Source organism: Catharus ustulatus, chromosome 9, assembly GCF_009819885.2.
Source record: "Catharus ustulatus isolate bCatUst1 chromosome 9, bCatUst1.pri.v2, whole genome shotgun sequence".
Classification (NCBI taxonomy): domain Eukaryota; kingdom Metazoa; phylum Chordata; class Aves; order Passeriformes; family Turdidae; genus Catharus; species Catharus ustulatus.
In genome coordinates, this window is record NC_046229.1 from 25485025 (window position 1) to 25497828 (window position 12804).

A 12804-nucleotide genomic window follows, 5' to 3' on the forward strand; every position below is an offset into this window, starting at 1 on the left:
TCCTGCACAGTTACTCTGCAGGTGGCCTCAGTATACAGGCTCTGTCTTGAGGAGCAGCTGATCTTGTAAATGTGATTGCAAAGCAGGTTGATCCAAACCTTCCTCATGGATATCCCTGTCTGTAAAGAGCAGGAAAACTAACAGCAGTTGGTTACCATAGAGTGGGGTAGAATGATGCTTTGTGTGAGAGATAATAGCAACACTGAACATACACAGTGAGTGCTGGATCCTGCTTGTGAGTAGAAGCACTGCAGTCAGGAGTGAGGTCCAGCTGTGTGTTTGTGCCCCATAGCTCTTGCAGATGTTTTAGGGTCTTGAGCATATCCTCTCATCCTGTGAGTTTTAGGGTATTCCTGCCTGTTTGGCAGTGTGACTGAGGTTTGACTTCCCTGCAGCCTGCGACTGTGATCCTGAGGGCTCGCGGTCGCTGCAGTGCCGGGACAACGGTCACTGCGAGTGCAAGGAGGGCTTCGTGGGGAGCCGCTGCAACCAGTGTGAGGAGAACTATTTCTACAACCGCTCGTGGCCAGGCTGCCAGGAGTGTCCAGCCTGCTACAGATTAGTGAAAGATAAGGTAAGGCTACAGACACTGCTTCTGGTGCCATTGAGGATTGGTGGCACGTGTCCACTTGTACAGCATCATGGCTGTTGGTGGTTACTGAAAGCAGAGAGGCTCAAGGTGCTTTGTTGTGTCATAACTGTGCTCTGTCCCTCTCACGTAGGTGGCAGAGCAACGTCAAAGGCTTCAGGAGTTGGAAAATCTTATAGCAAATCTGGGTAGCAGAGAAGAAGCTGTAACTGATGAAGCCTTCGAAGAACGGTTGAGGCAGGCAGAAAGAGAAGTTATGGAGTTGCTTCATGAAGCACAAAAGAGCAAAGGTGAGTTGACCTGATCAGACATGGACCAACTAAATGAGTTCTTCACCTGATGTTCATGTTTCCTTTGGGGACAGCATGTTTTATTTCAAGCCAGTGCTGAGCTCCAGGATTGACAGCAATTTCAGGCAGCACTGAGTCAGTGAATGTTATTATCAAAATAGAGTGGACGTGCTTTTATCCATGCTGTTCGACCAGTGGTCTTCGTTGTACATGGAAGTAAAGATCTACCTCTAGCTCTGTATGGATGAAAGTGTTTTAGGTGTTACCCTCTTCTCTTGATGCAAAGGAGGGTTTTATTTGTTAAACAAGCAGAAAACTTTGCAGTACACTTACTGTGCTTTAAATTTGCTCAGACATCTTGGGATCAAATAGTTCTTGTTAGGATATCATCAGCGATCAGAATGAAGGCTTCAAAATCCTGATGGCAAACTTAATAATCCCACCCTAAGTGTAGAATATTCTGAAGAGTGCTGTTCTTCCTGTTAAACTCTGTTTCAAATTGATTCTTGTGTTGACACTGCTACCACGGGATGTCTGTGGATGTTTGTCATATCTGTGCCAGTGGTTTGTCCTTAGGGTGTCTTTAATGTATAAGATGATGCATGTTTTGGAAAAGAGAACTCTGAAGAAGACTATTGACTTTACAGTAAAAGACATTCCCCTGGGAGTTGGTTCAGTGATTTCAGACCACTTTGGGAAAATTTGTCCACTTTGTGTGAAGCTGGGAAAAAGCTAACACGCATCTAATGCTGGCAATTGCGTGGGAAGATTCCTGCCAGTGAGAATGGTCGTTTAAGCTTTTCTCAGCTTTAGCTGGGATAGATTTGTACTGCCTGCTTGCCATCCATGCCTAGATAATAGTCCCACATAAGGGGGTAGCAGGGTGGGGATTGGAGAAAGATGAGGGAATGGATTTGGTTTTGTGGTGGAATTTTTGATCTCTTTCTCTGTCTTGGAATCATAGAATCATTTAATTTGGAAAGACCTTTAAGATAAATCCAACTGTTCCCTGCTGCCCAGCACTGCAAAGACCACCAGTAACCCATGTTCCCAAGAGCCACATCCACCCAGTTTTTAGATCCCTCCAGGGATTCCACCATTTCCCTGGGCAGCTGTACCAGGGCTGGACAACCCTTTAAGTGGAGATGTTTTTCCTGCTGTACAACCGAAACCTCCCCAGGCACAGCTTGAAACTGTTTCCTCTCATCCTGTCCCTGTTCTTGGGAGCAGAGCCTGACCCCACTGGGTGCACCCTCCTGTAACGGAGTTGTGAATAGCCAAAAGCCCTGAGCCCCCTTTTCTCCACGCTCAACCCTTCCCAGCTCCTTCAGCTGCTCCTCATGAGACTTGTGCTCCAGACCCTTGCCCAGCTCCAGGTTCTTCTCTTATTAAGAGGGCAAGGTAAATGTGACAGAAACTATCCTTGCAAAAATCTGTGCATACCTGTAGAAGTTATTTCTGTTTTTCTGTGGTAGTGTGTTTTTGAAATGTGTCAAATGTTCATATTTAATACTTAAGATGTGCTGCAAGGTCAAGGTATTTGACCAGTCTTAATTTTGGAATTCTGTGGGCTTCTGCTTGCACTTTAATTCTTGGTAACACTCTCAGCTTTTCAAAAATAACTGTCTTGGTTGTGAGGCACATGCCTGTACTGTGGTGCTTCCATTGTTAAGATGTTGTGGGGAGTTACCTGATGGTCCAAAATTTGGTGACATTTGGGTGCCTTATAAACACTACATATGTGAGAACCAAGACTCTATCCTGCCAGCTTTTGTCAGCCCTTTGGTTTGGGGAGTTTGGATTGGGTTTGCTATTCCACACAGCTCCTAGCTGCTCTGCATGGAGCTCCTTATGTCTTTCATTGGCCATTGTTGCTCTGAGTATAGAAAAATGTACATCTGCCCCATTCCTCTGTCTCTGCCTAATTTCTAGGAGATAAGCTAAAGAGAATTCACAAAACAGACATTTTGTGCTTCTTGAGGAGCCGCTCTGTTGTCCTTTTAAGTCAATGAGAGAAGTAAAACACAATTCTGAGCACAAACTCTCCCATCAGAGTCAGTTCCAACACCCAGCGGGACTGTCTTATTAGCGGTTAATGGCTTTTCATTTCTCCTGTTTGGTGCACCTTCTGATGATGACTTTGATCTCAAGCTAAGTGACTTGTGAAATGGCTTTGCCTGGTTGCCTTTCAATAGGGGATTAACCTACGAACACAGTGCCTGCAGTGGTAAGCTGCTGCTCCAGCTTCTCTTCCTGCTCTAATTAATTTTGCTTCCTCTCTCTTCTGTCGTGTGTTTCAGACGTAGATCAGGGCCTCATGGATCGTCTCAAAGACATCAACAGCACCTTAGTGAGTCAGCTGAACAGGCTGAGGAACATCCAGGGCACGGTGCAGGACACAGAGAACCTGGCGGAGCAGGCCCGGGTGCGGGTGGAGGACACTCAGGACCTGATCAGCTTGGCTTCCAATATGCTGGAGAAGGCCAAGATGGCAGCTGACAACGTGGTGAGTGTGCTGCTGAGATCCCACACAGCTGGGAGAGGGTGAGGGCCTTTCCTTCTGTGCCTCTGGTGTGTTTCTCCACTTGCTCTCTGCCTCATACTGCAAGTTTGCATCAAGATCATGGGAAATCAATGAAGGAAGTTCACCACTGTCAGTCACAGATTGTATCTTAGCCCAAACCAACATAGAAGTCCTAAATAAATGTTAGCACCATTGTTTTTCAAGGGATAACCAGTGGTGGTAAGTGTATAGGGTTAGGAAAAACATATAGAGAAGTAGGTTAGACACATCTCTAGGCATTTAGATCATGACAGTAAATATTTAAAGCAAAGATGAATAAAAGATGAAGAAAGAGCTTTAAGGGTTTTTTTTCCTTCCTTTTTCTTTTCCAGTCGATTACACCTCCAGAGCAAAGCGGGGACCCCAACAACATGACTGTGTTGGCAGAAGAAGCCCGCAAGCTGGCAGAGAGGTAGGCTGTGGCAGGACACATTCATCCTGGCCTGCATCAGAGCCCTGCTCTTCTCTGCAAGGGGGAAGCAGAATTTCCTTTGCTGGGTGGGAAACACACACCCTCTGCTGTTTAAGAGACTGGTGCTGTGGGATAATGGCTGTGTAGTACTGAGGACAAACATTACTCATGTGGATGACAAACAGGGCAACCAACTCCCATTGCAAATGCCTCTGCATCTCCCATATGTGAATCTGGGGGAAGGAAAGAAGGAAAAGTAAGAGAGAATATAATCAAGAGCTGAGCATAATGTCAGCATTGGCTGACAAAACTAATGGCACTATTTTTCTTTTGTCATCTTGTCCAGGCACAAAAAGGAAGCTGATGAGATTGTTCGAACAGCCAAGGCTGCCAATGATACTTCCACAGAAGCGTATCAACTGCTGCTGAAGACCCTGGCTGGAGAAAACCAAACTGCAATTGATATTGATGAGCTCAACCAGAAGTGAGTCAGTAACAGAAAATTGTTTTTATTTCCTGACTTTAGAGCAGTTCTTAAAACTAAGATAACCCTCTGTATGCTTTGGATTTTGTGGGAGGTGATTTTCAATTTCTTTGCCTCTCCACTCTCAGTAATTACTAAGTTCAGTTCTACCAAAAATACTGTTACATAATGGATCCTTGGGGATTTTTTTAGGTACAATCAAGCAAGGAATATTTCTCGAGACCTAGAGAAACAGGCCAACAAGGTGCTTGCGGAGGCAGAGGAAGCTGGAAACAGAGCCCTGCAGATATATGCTAATCTCACCAGCCTGCCTACTGTGGATTCCATGGGGCTAGAGGTACATGTGGACACCATCATGTGCAGTATTTCCTGAAGTTTGCTAGGTTGCTGGCATACCTTACATGTGCTCTGCTAATGTTCTCTACATAAGATCACTCTGTGGGTTTTTGTCCATCTAGGCATAATCCAGCTTTTACACAATTCCAACATTTATGCAGAGATTTAAATGCAGAAAACCACCTACGTTAACCCCACCTCCCTCAGTTTCTGAAGGACAAAAATCTGAGTGAAATGTTTGCCAAACATCTTTGCTTGAATGTAGAAGTGGAAAAATTTACAACCTGTTCAGGAATTCTTTAACATTCAGGAATCTGTATGTGTGATTTCCACCTGCAGAACAGAGCAAATAACATCAAGAAGGAAGCAGAGGAACTGGATCAACTAATTGCCAGGAAGCTAAAAGATTACGAGGACTTGAGAGAAGATATGAAAGGAAAGGAACTAGAAGTAAAGAACCTCTTGGAGAAAGGCAAGACAGAGCAGCAGGTCAGTTCTGCTTTGTGCAGGCTTTTGTTCCCTGGGAAAAAAAACAAGGAAGACAAGTAACTGGCCAGATGCAAAGGATTTCATCTTACTCAGTCTTAATGTTAGGTATAGATTGTAAGAATGCTGAAGAATGGCCCCAGAAAGGAGATGCAGAAAGCTGTTAAAAGCAATGGCTTTGAGGCTGTATGGTAAAGTAGGAGATATTTGCCAGATGTGGTGTCAACTTTGTGTTCAGAACAGTATTCCCAAAGTACGTACACTCATCTGGTCTCAGAGGAAGCACTGCTCTTCTGGATGGCATTGTTGTTTGAGGCTTAACAGTGCTTTTTCATACACCTACACGATTGTCCTTCAGAAAGTAAGAATGCATTGATACATGTCATGTCTCCTCAGACTGCAGACCAGCTCTTGGCTCGAGCAGATGCAGCAAAAGCCCTGGCTGAAGAAGCTGCTCGCAAGAGCAGTGGCACACTACAGGAGGCCAATACCATCCTCAACAACCTGAAAGGTAAAGAGGAAGCACTTGGAGTGAATTCTTCAATTTCAGTGTGACAAGTCACTCAGCAGTAGGATATTCTGGTTAAAGAGGCCCTGCTATTGCCCTTACCTAAGTGTTGAGTGTGTTCTTGTGGCTTGTTTTTCTTTAAAGAAAAAATACAAGCATTTTCAGGGACTGGAAATTTCCTCTTAACTTCCTTATTTAGCATCAGATGTGCAATAGGGAGAGCTGACCCAAATTTGCTCTTCATCCCTCCAATGTCAGGACAGCAAAGCCTTGGGTAGCTTGGTTAAAGGAGCATCCCAAGGCTCTTCTGGAGCACATGATAAGGATCTCCTTTCCCCCCACTTAGACTTTGACAGGCGGGTGAACGATAACAAGACAGCGGCCGAGGAGGCGCTGAAGAAGATCCCTGCCATCAGCCAGACCATTGCAGAGGCCAACAACAAGACTCACCAGGCAGAGCTGGCACTGGGCAATGCTGCTGCCGACGCCCGTGAGGCCAAGAGCAGGGCAGATGATGCTGAGAAAATTGCCAGCTCTGTTCAGAAGGTGAGTGTGCTGCAGCTCACCCCACTGAGATCCTGCTGGGATTGCATGAGCTCCTGTTACAGTATTCCCTGATGAGCCCCCTGTGCTCTCACACATTTGCTGTATTCCCCACTGCAAATGCAAAGTATGGCAAGATAGGAAATCGGTGCATTTTGATGAGAAGGACTGAAGGAAGTTCTGCACCTTCACACCTTTTTCCATCCTCTCCCACCTGCTGGCTGCAGAGTGCTGCTGCTACCAGAGCTGAAGCCGACAAGACCTTTGCTGATGTGACAGGACTGGCCAGGGAAGTGGATGACATGATGAAGCAGCTGCAGGATGCAGAAAAAGAGCTGAAGAGGAAGCAGGCTGATGCTGACCAGGATATGAGGATGGCAAACGAGGTAAGTACTGCTGGCAGGTGACAGCAGGGGCTAGGAGCTGCCTTCTCCCTGCTGTCCTGGCAGTGAAGGCTTTCCTCCTGCTCTCTTCTTGCAAAGACAGAGCTAGGTCCAGCCAGTATTCTGGCTCTTCCAAGCTTTAAGTGGGACTGAAAAGGAGACAGATTCTGCCTGGTGCATTAGCATGGACTTCCTGCTAGAATTTGAGAGCTACTTTTCCTTCTATTCTAACTAAAACCTGACTGTATAGCTCTGTTGATTCCATCCTGGCTTTTACTGCAAAATCCTGCTTGGTTTTCAGGGATCCCCATCCTGAAATACTCAGAAAACCAATTACTTGAAGAGTGTCAGACTTCTCCCCAGCCCTGTGATAAAGATCTTTGTGCAGGATTGTTGTCCTGGAGTGAGGAGGCAGCGATACGGTGACTAAGTGCAGAGGAGAGGCAATAGTTTTGTAATCCTTACACTTTTTTGTGCTCTCACTTATTTTTTTTATATCCTACAGGCCTCACAGGCTGCCCAGGAGGCGGAAGACAATGCAAGAAAAGCGAAGAACTCTGTGAACAGCCTACTCACTGTCATTAATGACCTGTTGGATCAATTAGGTAGGACTGTCTTTAATGTGCTCTATGCCTTTGAGTGTTTTCCTGATGTGTGCTGGCTTTCCTGCCAATATTGTTTGAGGAACCAGATGGATCTGTTGATCTCTTGAAATGGGGTTTATGTGGTTTTGGCAGGGACTTTGGGTTTTTTCTCTTTCCCAAGTAACCTCAGAGCTTGTTCGGCAATGTTCTGTGGTGGTTTTCAGCAAACTGAAGGTGAAGATGTCACCCATGTGTTTGTTCCTGTTTCAGATGCTGTCTCTAATGCAGAGATGGAGGTCTGCTGTGGGCTCAGCTATGTGGGCACCCAGGTGTCAAAGGGGTTTTAATGCATTTCACTGTTTGCTTCTGGCTTTTCAGGACAACTGGAGACGGTGGATTTGAACAAACTGAACGAAATTGAAGGTACCCTGAACAGTGCCAAAGACCAGATGAAAGATAATGACCTGGACCAGAAAGTGTCTTTCCTTGAGAGAGAAGCCAAGAAGCAAGATGATGCAATACAGGCCTACAACAGGGACATTGAAGAGATCCTGAAAGACATTAGCAACCTGGAGGACATCAGGAAGACCTTGCCATCTGGCTGTTTCAACACCCCGTCCATTGAGAAGCCCTAAGGGTGTGCTGGGGGTGGGGGGAATCACCCTGGTGAGTGGTGGTTCGGCCATGGAGTGCCTTAACACACATTACCTTCTGCAATCCCCAACTCTTTGCTGCTCGCAGCCACTGTTTTCTTTTCAAATCAGGATAAGTTGAGAGGGGTTTTTTTTGTTGGTTTGGTTTTTTTCCTTTTTTTTTGTTTTGTTTTTTGTTTTGGTTTTTTTTTTTGCTTTTTTTTTGTTTGGGGTTTTTTTGAGAAGCAAATTAAATATCCGTCTTTGGGCATCAAAGGGGTTTTTTTATAGATTGTTTTCCTGAGCACTCCACCTTCGCCCCTTCCTCAGACACAGTTTTCCTTTGATTAGTGCAAGGATGAGAGATGCTCTGGACTCTTTATACTGTGGTTCAGAAATAACCATGTGAGCTGTATACAGCAAGGCAAAACTAACACAACTTTCTCTCCTGTCTTTTCCCTTTGACTGTAAAATCCTCAGTCCTGGAGCTCTTTGTCCCTATGAAGGAAGGGCATGGCTACCAAAGTATTACTGTAATGGCCAGTATAGCTGCACTCAATTCAGATCCTTCTTCCTAGCTTCTAACCCTGAGACTTTATTTTTTTCATCATTACCTAGTGGCCAATCCAACACTGTTGGTAGCCTTTGACACAATAGTGGAAGCCTCTTTCTGAAATGCTTTCTGTGATGATGCATTGCTGTGAGAAAAAGGCAGCCTCTGATTGGAGCTCTTTGGGAAGATGGGATACTGGTGGAGTGATGGGTCTTGCCAGCCCCACTTCTGTTCCGTGGAGAAGTTTTGGGTTTGGTCTGAAAGCTGCTGCCTGCTGGGTAGTCCAGACTGCCAGAGTGTGGAAGCCACGAGCTGCATTCCTGTCTGTTGCTACTGAATTTCCAGAGGGTCTGGTTTTCTGGCTTTGGAATGTCTGACAGATGAGTTTATTGAAGCAGGACAAGTCTTGCTGAAGAGGAGAGCTGCCATCCAGAGAGCTCTGCCAGCTGCACTGGCCTCCATGCTGAATGTCTTTGGGTGGGGAAGGAAGGGGGCACATGAGTGGAAATGGGAAGATTTTTTTTTCTCCCTATCTTTTTCCTGAAAGAGGACAGTGGGATTTTTATCTCTCCTGCCATTGCTCTGGCCTTTTGCCCGTTTTAAAGCTGGGAGGAAGAGCTGGAATTTCCTGGTGCCCTCCTTTCTTTTTGCCTCCGGATCTCCCTGTCACCACGAAGCTGCCGCAGGGACCTCAGGCCAGGCTCAGGTGGCAGCTCTGCCTCCTGCACCACACCCAGCGCTTCCCGCAGGCTCCTCCCCGGCACTGCTCGCTGGGCTGGGTGGGAGTGGCGGGGAGCCCTCGCTCCCACACTAGAGCATCCTCTGCAGCTTCCTCCTTGCCTCCAGCCTGGCATCCCTCCCCCCTTTCCCTGAGATCCAGTATATATCTATCCTTAAACACTATGCAACTTTGTACGTTTGCGTAGCGGGGAAGAAATTATTATCTGACACACACTGGTGCTATTAATTATTTCAGATTTATGTTTTTTGTGTGAATGTGATTTTTTTTTTCTGTTTTTTTTTATCATGATTATAGTGTGAGGAAGTCTCTCGTGTGTGTATGTGTGTGTAAATATACTCAGCCATATTTCCAGAGTGGCACAGCCTGGCCTCCTCTATGTGCTTTCCCCTGTAGCCATTGGGGCATGTGCACCATGTATTGCTTCTCTCTGAATCATTCCCTTAAAACTTGGGATTTCTCCTGGCTGGGCTCCTGCTCGCTTCCCTCTCTGTATCCCCAGCACCCATCCATAACCACTTTGCCTGTCGGGTGGATGCTTTCCAGCCCTGTCTCCAAAGCCAGCCCTGCCCCCACGGTGCCTGCAGCACGCAATTCTGTGTCCCTTGTCCCCTGGGATGCTGTGCCAGGAGTGGAGCAGGGGCTGTGGCTTTGCAGCTGAGCTGTGAGGAGCTGTAGCACTGTTGGGAGACCGGACCAGCACTGAGGTGGTCAGAGAGCTGCGTTTGGGGACATCTTGATACCACTGTGCAAGGCAGGAGGCTTGGTACAGACAGTGCTGCTGGGCAGGGGGTGCTCCCAGCAAACTCTGCATGGCTCTTGTATCCCTTCCCTTAATGGTTGTGGGATTTCCCTCCTGCCTGGAAAGACCTCTGGAGGAGAGCTCCCTGTGCCTGCAGGCACAGGGACATTGGGTGGCTCTGGGAAGATAGCTGTGACCACATCACCTCTGCCAAGGCTGTGAGAAGAGCAGATGTGAAGATGTGCACATGCCCTGGCTGACCTCAGGCCTAAGGTTTCCTGCTTTCTTGTGGGTTTGTTGTTTTTTTTTTCTTAAACCGTTTTTAACAGAATTCTATTTTTAAATAAAAAAAAACTTTATAAGCGATCTGTTAATCAGTACTGCATTACAGCCATTATTCATTGTATAAGTCCAGTTATTTCTTTACATAATGTGATGATGTGACAGCTGCTGGTGGAGTGCTGGGTGTCATGGATGACATGTGACATCCCTTCATCACCTTATTCCTGACTGTGGCCCCCTCAGTATGTGCCTTCACTCCATCTTTTTTTGCCTTAATCTGTGGTCTTGCTGTCTGGGGCGGTGAACAAAATGCAACACTTGCAGTTTTTATGTATAAAACAGTATTTCTTATTTATAATAAAGTCTGAATATTTGTAACCCCTTATACCTGGGCATTCTGTTGAGTATTACTTTATTTTTGGTGGTAGGATATTGATGGTGATGTGTCTCAGCTGCCAGATTCACCTCTTGCTCCTTAGACAACCTGGTTTGGTGTGGGAAAAAGAGACAAGAAACTGGGAAATGCATGTGGTGGGATACAGGTGACAAGGGTGATGGTTTTTCTTGTGTCCACTGCTCCTCTGTCATGGCTGTGATGGATTTTAAGCTGCTGGTTTTCGAGGATTTAAAAACATACTGTGTTATTGGTGCTGATGCTATTGCAGTGGCACTGTCTTCTGGAAAGCCCTGAGGAACTTGGGGGGAGATCATTTACACTGTAAGGGAAAAATTCTTTTTACTAAATAGGTGGAAAAAGAGAGACTAGGCTGTTCTGCATTCACACTTGCCTTACAGCTACAGGTGGATTTCTGGGGTTTTTTTTTCTCAGCAAAGGAAAATGCACAGGTCTCATTAACTTGCATCAGAGCTAATCCCATCTCAGTAGTAAATTCTTATTATTTTTGCATGTCAGTTTCTCGTGTACTTTCAACCTTTCATTCAGTTGTTACTAATGAGTTTGTTTTCTAAAATACATCTCTTTTCTTGCCAGTGTTTTTGTGAAGCAAATCCCAGCTGGTAAAAATCTGGCTGAGGTTCCAGTGGGACTGTGGGGAGCAGTCAGGGAGCAGGCAGTTGGATAGTGGGACAGTTCTGACCTTGCAGGGGCTGTGGGTTGTTGTGGAGCCTTTTACCATTTTGAGGTGAAAATGCTTAGATTAGGAAGCGAGTCTGTGTCCTTTATTTTATCTTCAGGATTTTTATCTCCAGAAGTTTTTGTGGGCATTGTGCAAATGTGTCTCAAAGGTGATCTTGAAGGAGGATGAGCCTCACATTCCTGTGATTTTCAGAGGTAATGCTCAGAGGATAGTGGGGATGAGAAGGTAAGAGTAACCTAAGGAGATACTCAGAAATCTGTTACAGGGAGGAGCAGAACCAACTCCAAGGGACCATGACAATGGCTTACAGGTTGCCAAACTGTTCTCCCGATATTTTGAAGCCCAAGTAGAGATGCTCTCCTAGGATACTCTGCTCAGTGTAGCCAGTACCTGACCTCAAGGTGGGTGAGGAGGCACCTTGCTGAGCAGTGCCCAAGCCATGCTCTGGTAGCCTTTATTCTCCTTCAGTTCCCTGTGCTGCCTCTCCCTGCCAGGTTCAAGCTCCATCCCTCTTGTGCTCTCTGGAGAAGCAGGAGGCTGGCAGGGGGCCTGGTGAACAGGTGGCAGTGGGGAGGGCTTGGACAGACCTGAGCTGGTTCCCTCTCATTTCTGGGGAGGACAAGATGCTGTTAGAAGTTAAAAAGTGCTGGGAACAAGTGCCTGGAGGAGAGGTCTCCAGTGTGTTTGCATGGATGTGAGGAAGTGCAGGAGGTCGTACAGCTGTCACATTGAGCTGGCAGTGCCCTGTGCTCCCCGTCTACAGCCGTGACATTCTGGTAAGTTATTTTTTGTACTTGGCTGCTGGCTTCACTCCTTCAGTGTGCCCCATCCCAGAAACATCAGGAATGCCATGTAAAAGTTATCCCACAGAGGCTGGGCATGGGGCCAGAGAAGGAAGGCAATGCTTTTGTCCTTCGTCCCTGTTTGTCTCACCTCTCACTGTTGCAGGCAGGGCACAGGCAAGGCAAGGCCAGACATGACAGCACTTCCTTGCTGTGCCCTGCTGCTGCCCTGCCCTGCCCCTCTTGCTCACTGCCAGCGTGATCCCTGCCTGCTCCCTGCCGGCCTCTGCCCATCCTGTTGGAGCTGCTGCCTCAATGCTCTCTGCTCCAGGTGGCTCTGGCTGTCATGAGGACTTTTTCCAACTGGCAGGGGAGAGGCTGAAGTCCAGGATCCATCGCTGCACTGGTGTTTGGTGATGCCAGCACATGATGTTAACTGATTTTCCACACTGTGAGGAAATCCCAGAGGATTTCCTCCTGGAGGATGTGGCACATCAGATGGGCTCTTGCAAAAGAAGGCTTGGGGATGCAAGGGTTGACCTGGGCCGCAAGGACTCACAGCATCACGGTGTTCATCTGGCATAAGTTGCCAAAATGGGGTTTCTCCCTCGCTTACATTAATAAAACCATAATTTCAGAGTCCATCACTTTTCACCAGCAACCATCAGCAAAATTTAGATTATTATGTTGTTTCAGACTGGTTCAGGAGCAGTTAGTTCTACCACGGCCACATCCTCAAGGATTGATGAACTTGTGGCCACAATGGTCTGCCTGCAGGAACAGCTTGTTTGTCTCTATT

General features: G+C 46.6%; 1 protein-coding gene across 1 annotated transcript in view; it reads left to right on the forward strand.

Moving 5' to 3' along the window:
- The window catches only part of LAMC1 (laminin subunit gamma 1), a 66563-nt gene extending 56052 nt beyond the window's left edge, over positions 1–10511 (forward strand). Inside the window, exons 17-28 of the mRNA XM_033067950.1 lie at positions 396–574; positions 723–879; positions 3180–3385; positions 3775–3854; positions 4201–4338; positions 4531–4675; positions 5014–5163; positions 5557–5671; positions 6015–6214; positions 6439–6597; positions 7100–7199; positions 7557–10511. Of these exons, the coding sequence (XP_032923841.1) occupies positions 396–574; positions 723–879; positions 3180–3385; positions 3775–3854; positions 4201–4338; positions 4531–4675; positions 5014–5163; positions 5557–5671; positions 6015–6214; positions 6439–6597; positions 7100–7199; positions 7557–7813 (1886 nt within the window). The 3' untranslated portion in view covers positions 7814–10511. The remainder of the gene's footprint in view (positions 1–395; positions 575–722; positions 880–3179; positions 3386–3774; positions 3855–4200; positions 4339–4530; positions 4676–5013; positions 5164–5556; positions 5672–6014; positions 6215–6438; positions 6598–7099; positions 7200–7556) is intronic.
- The last annotated feature ends 2293 nt before the right edge of the window (positions 10512–12804 follow it).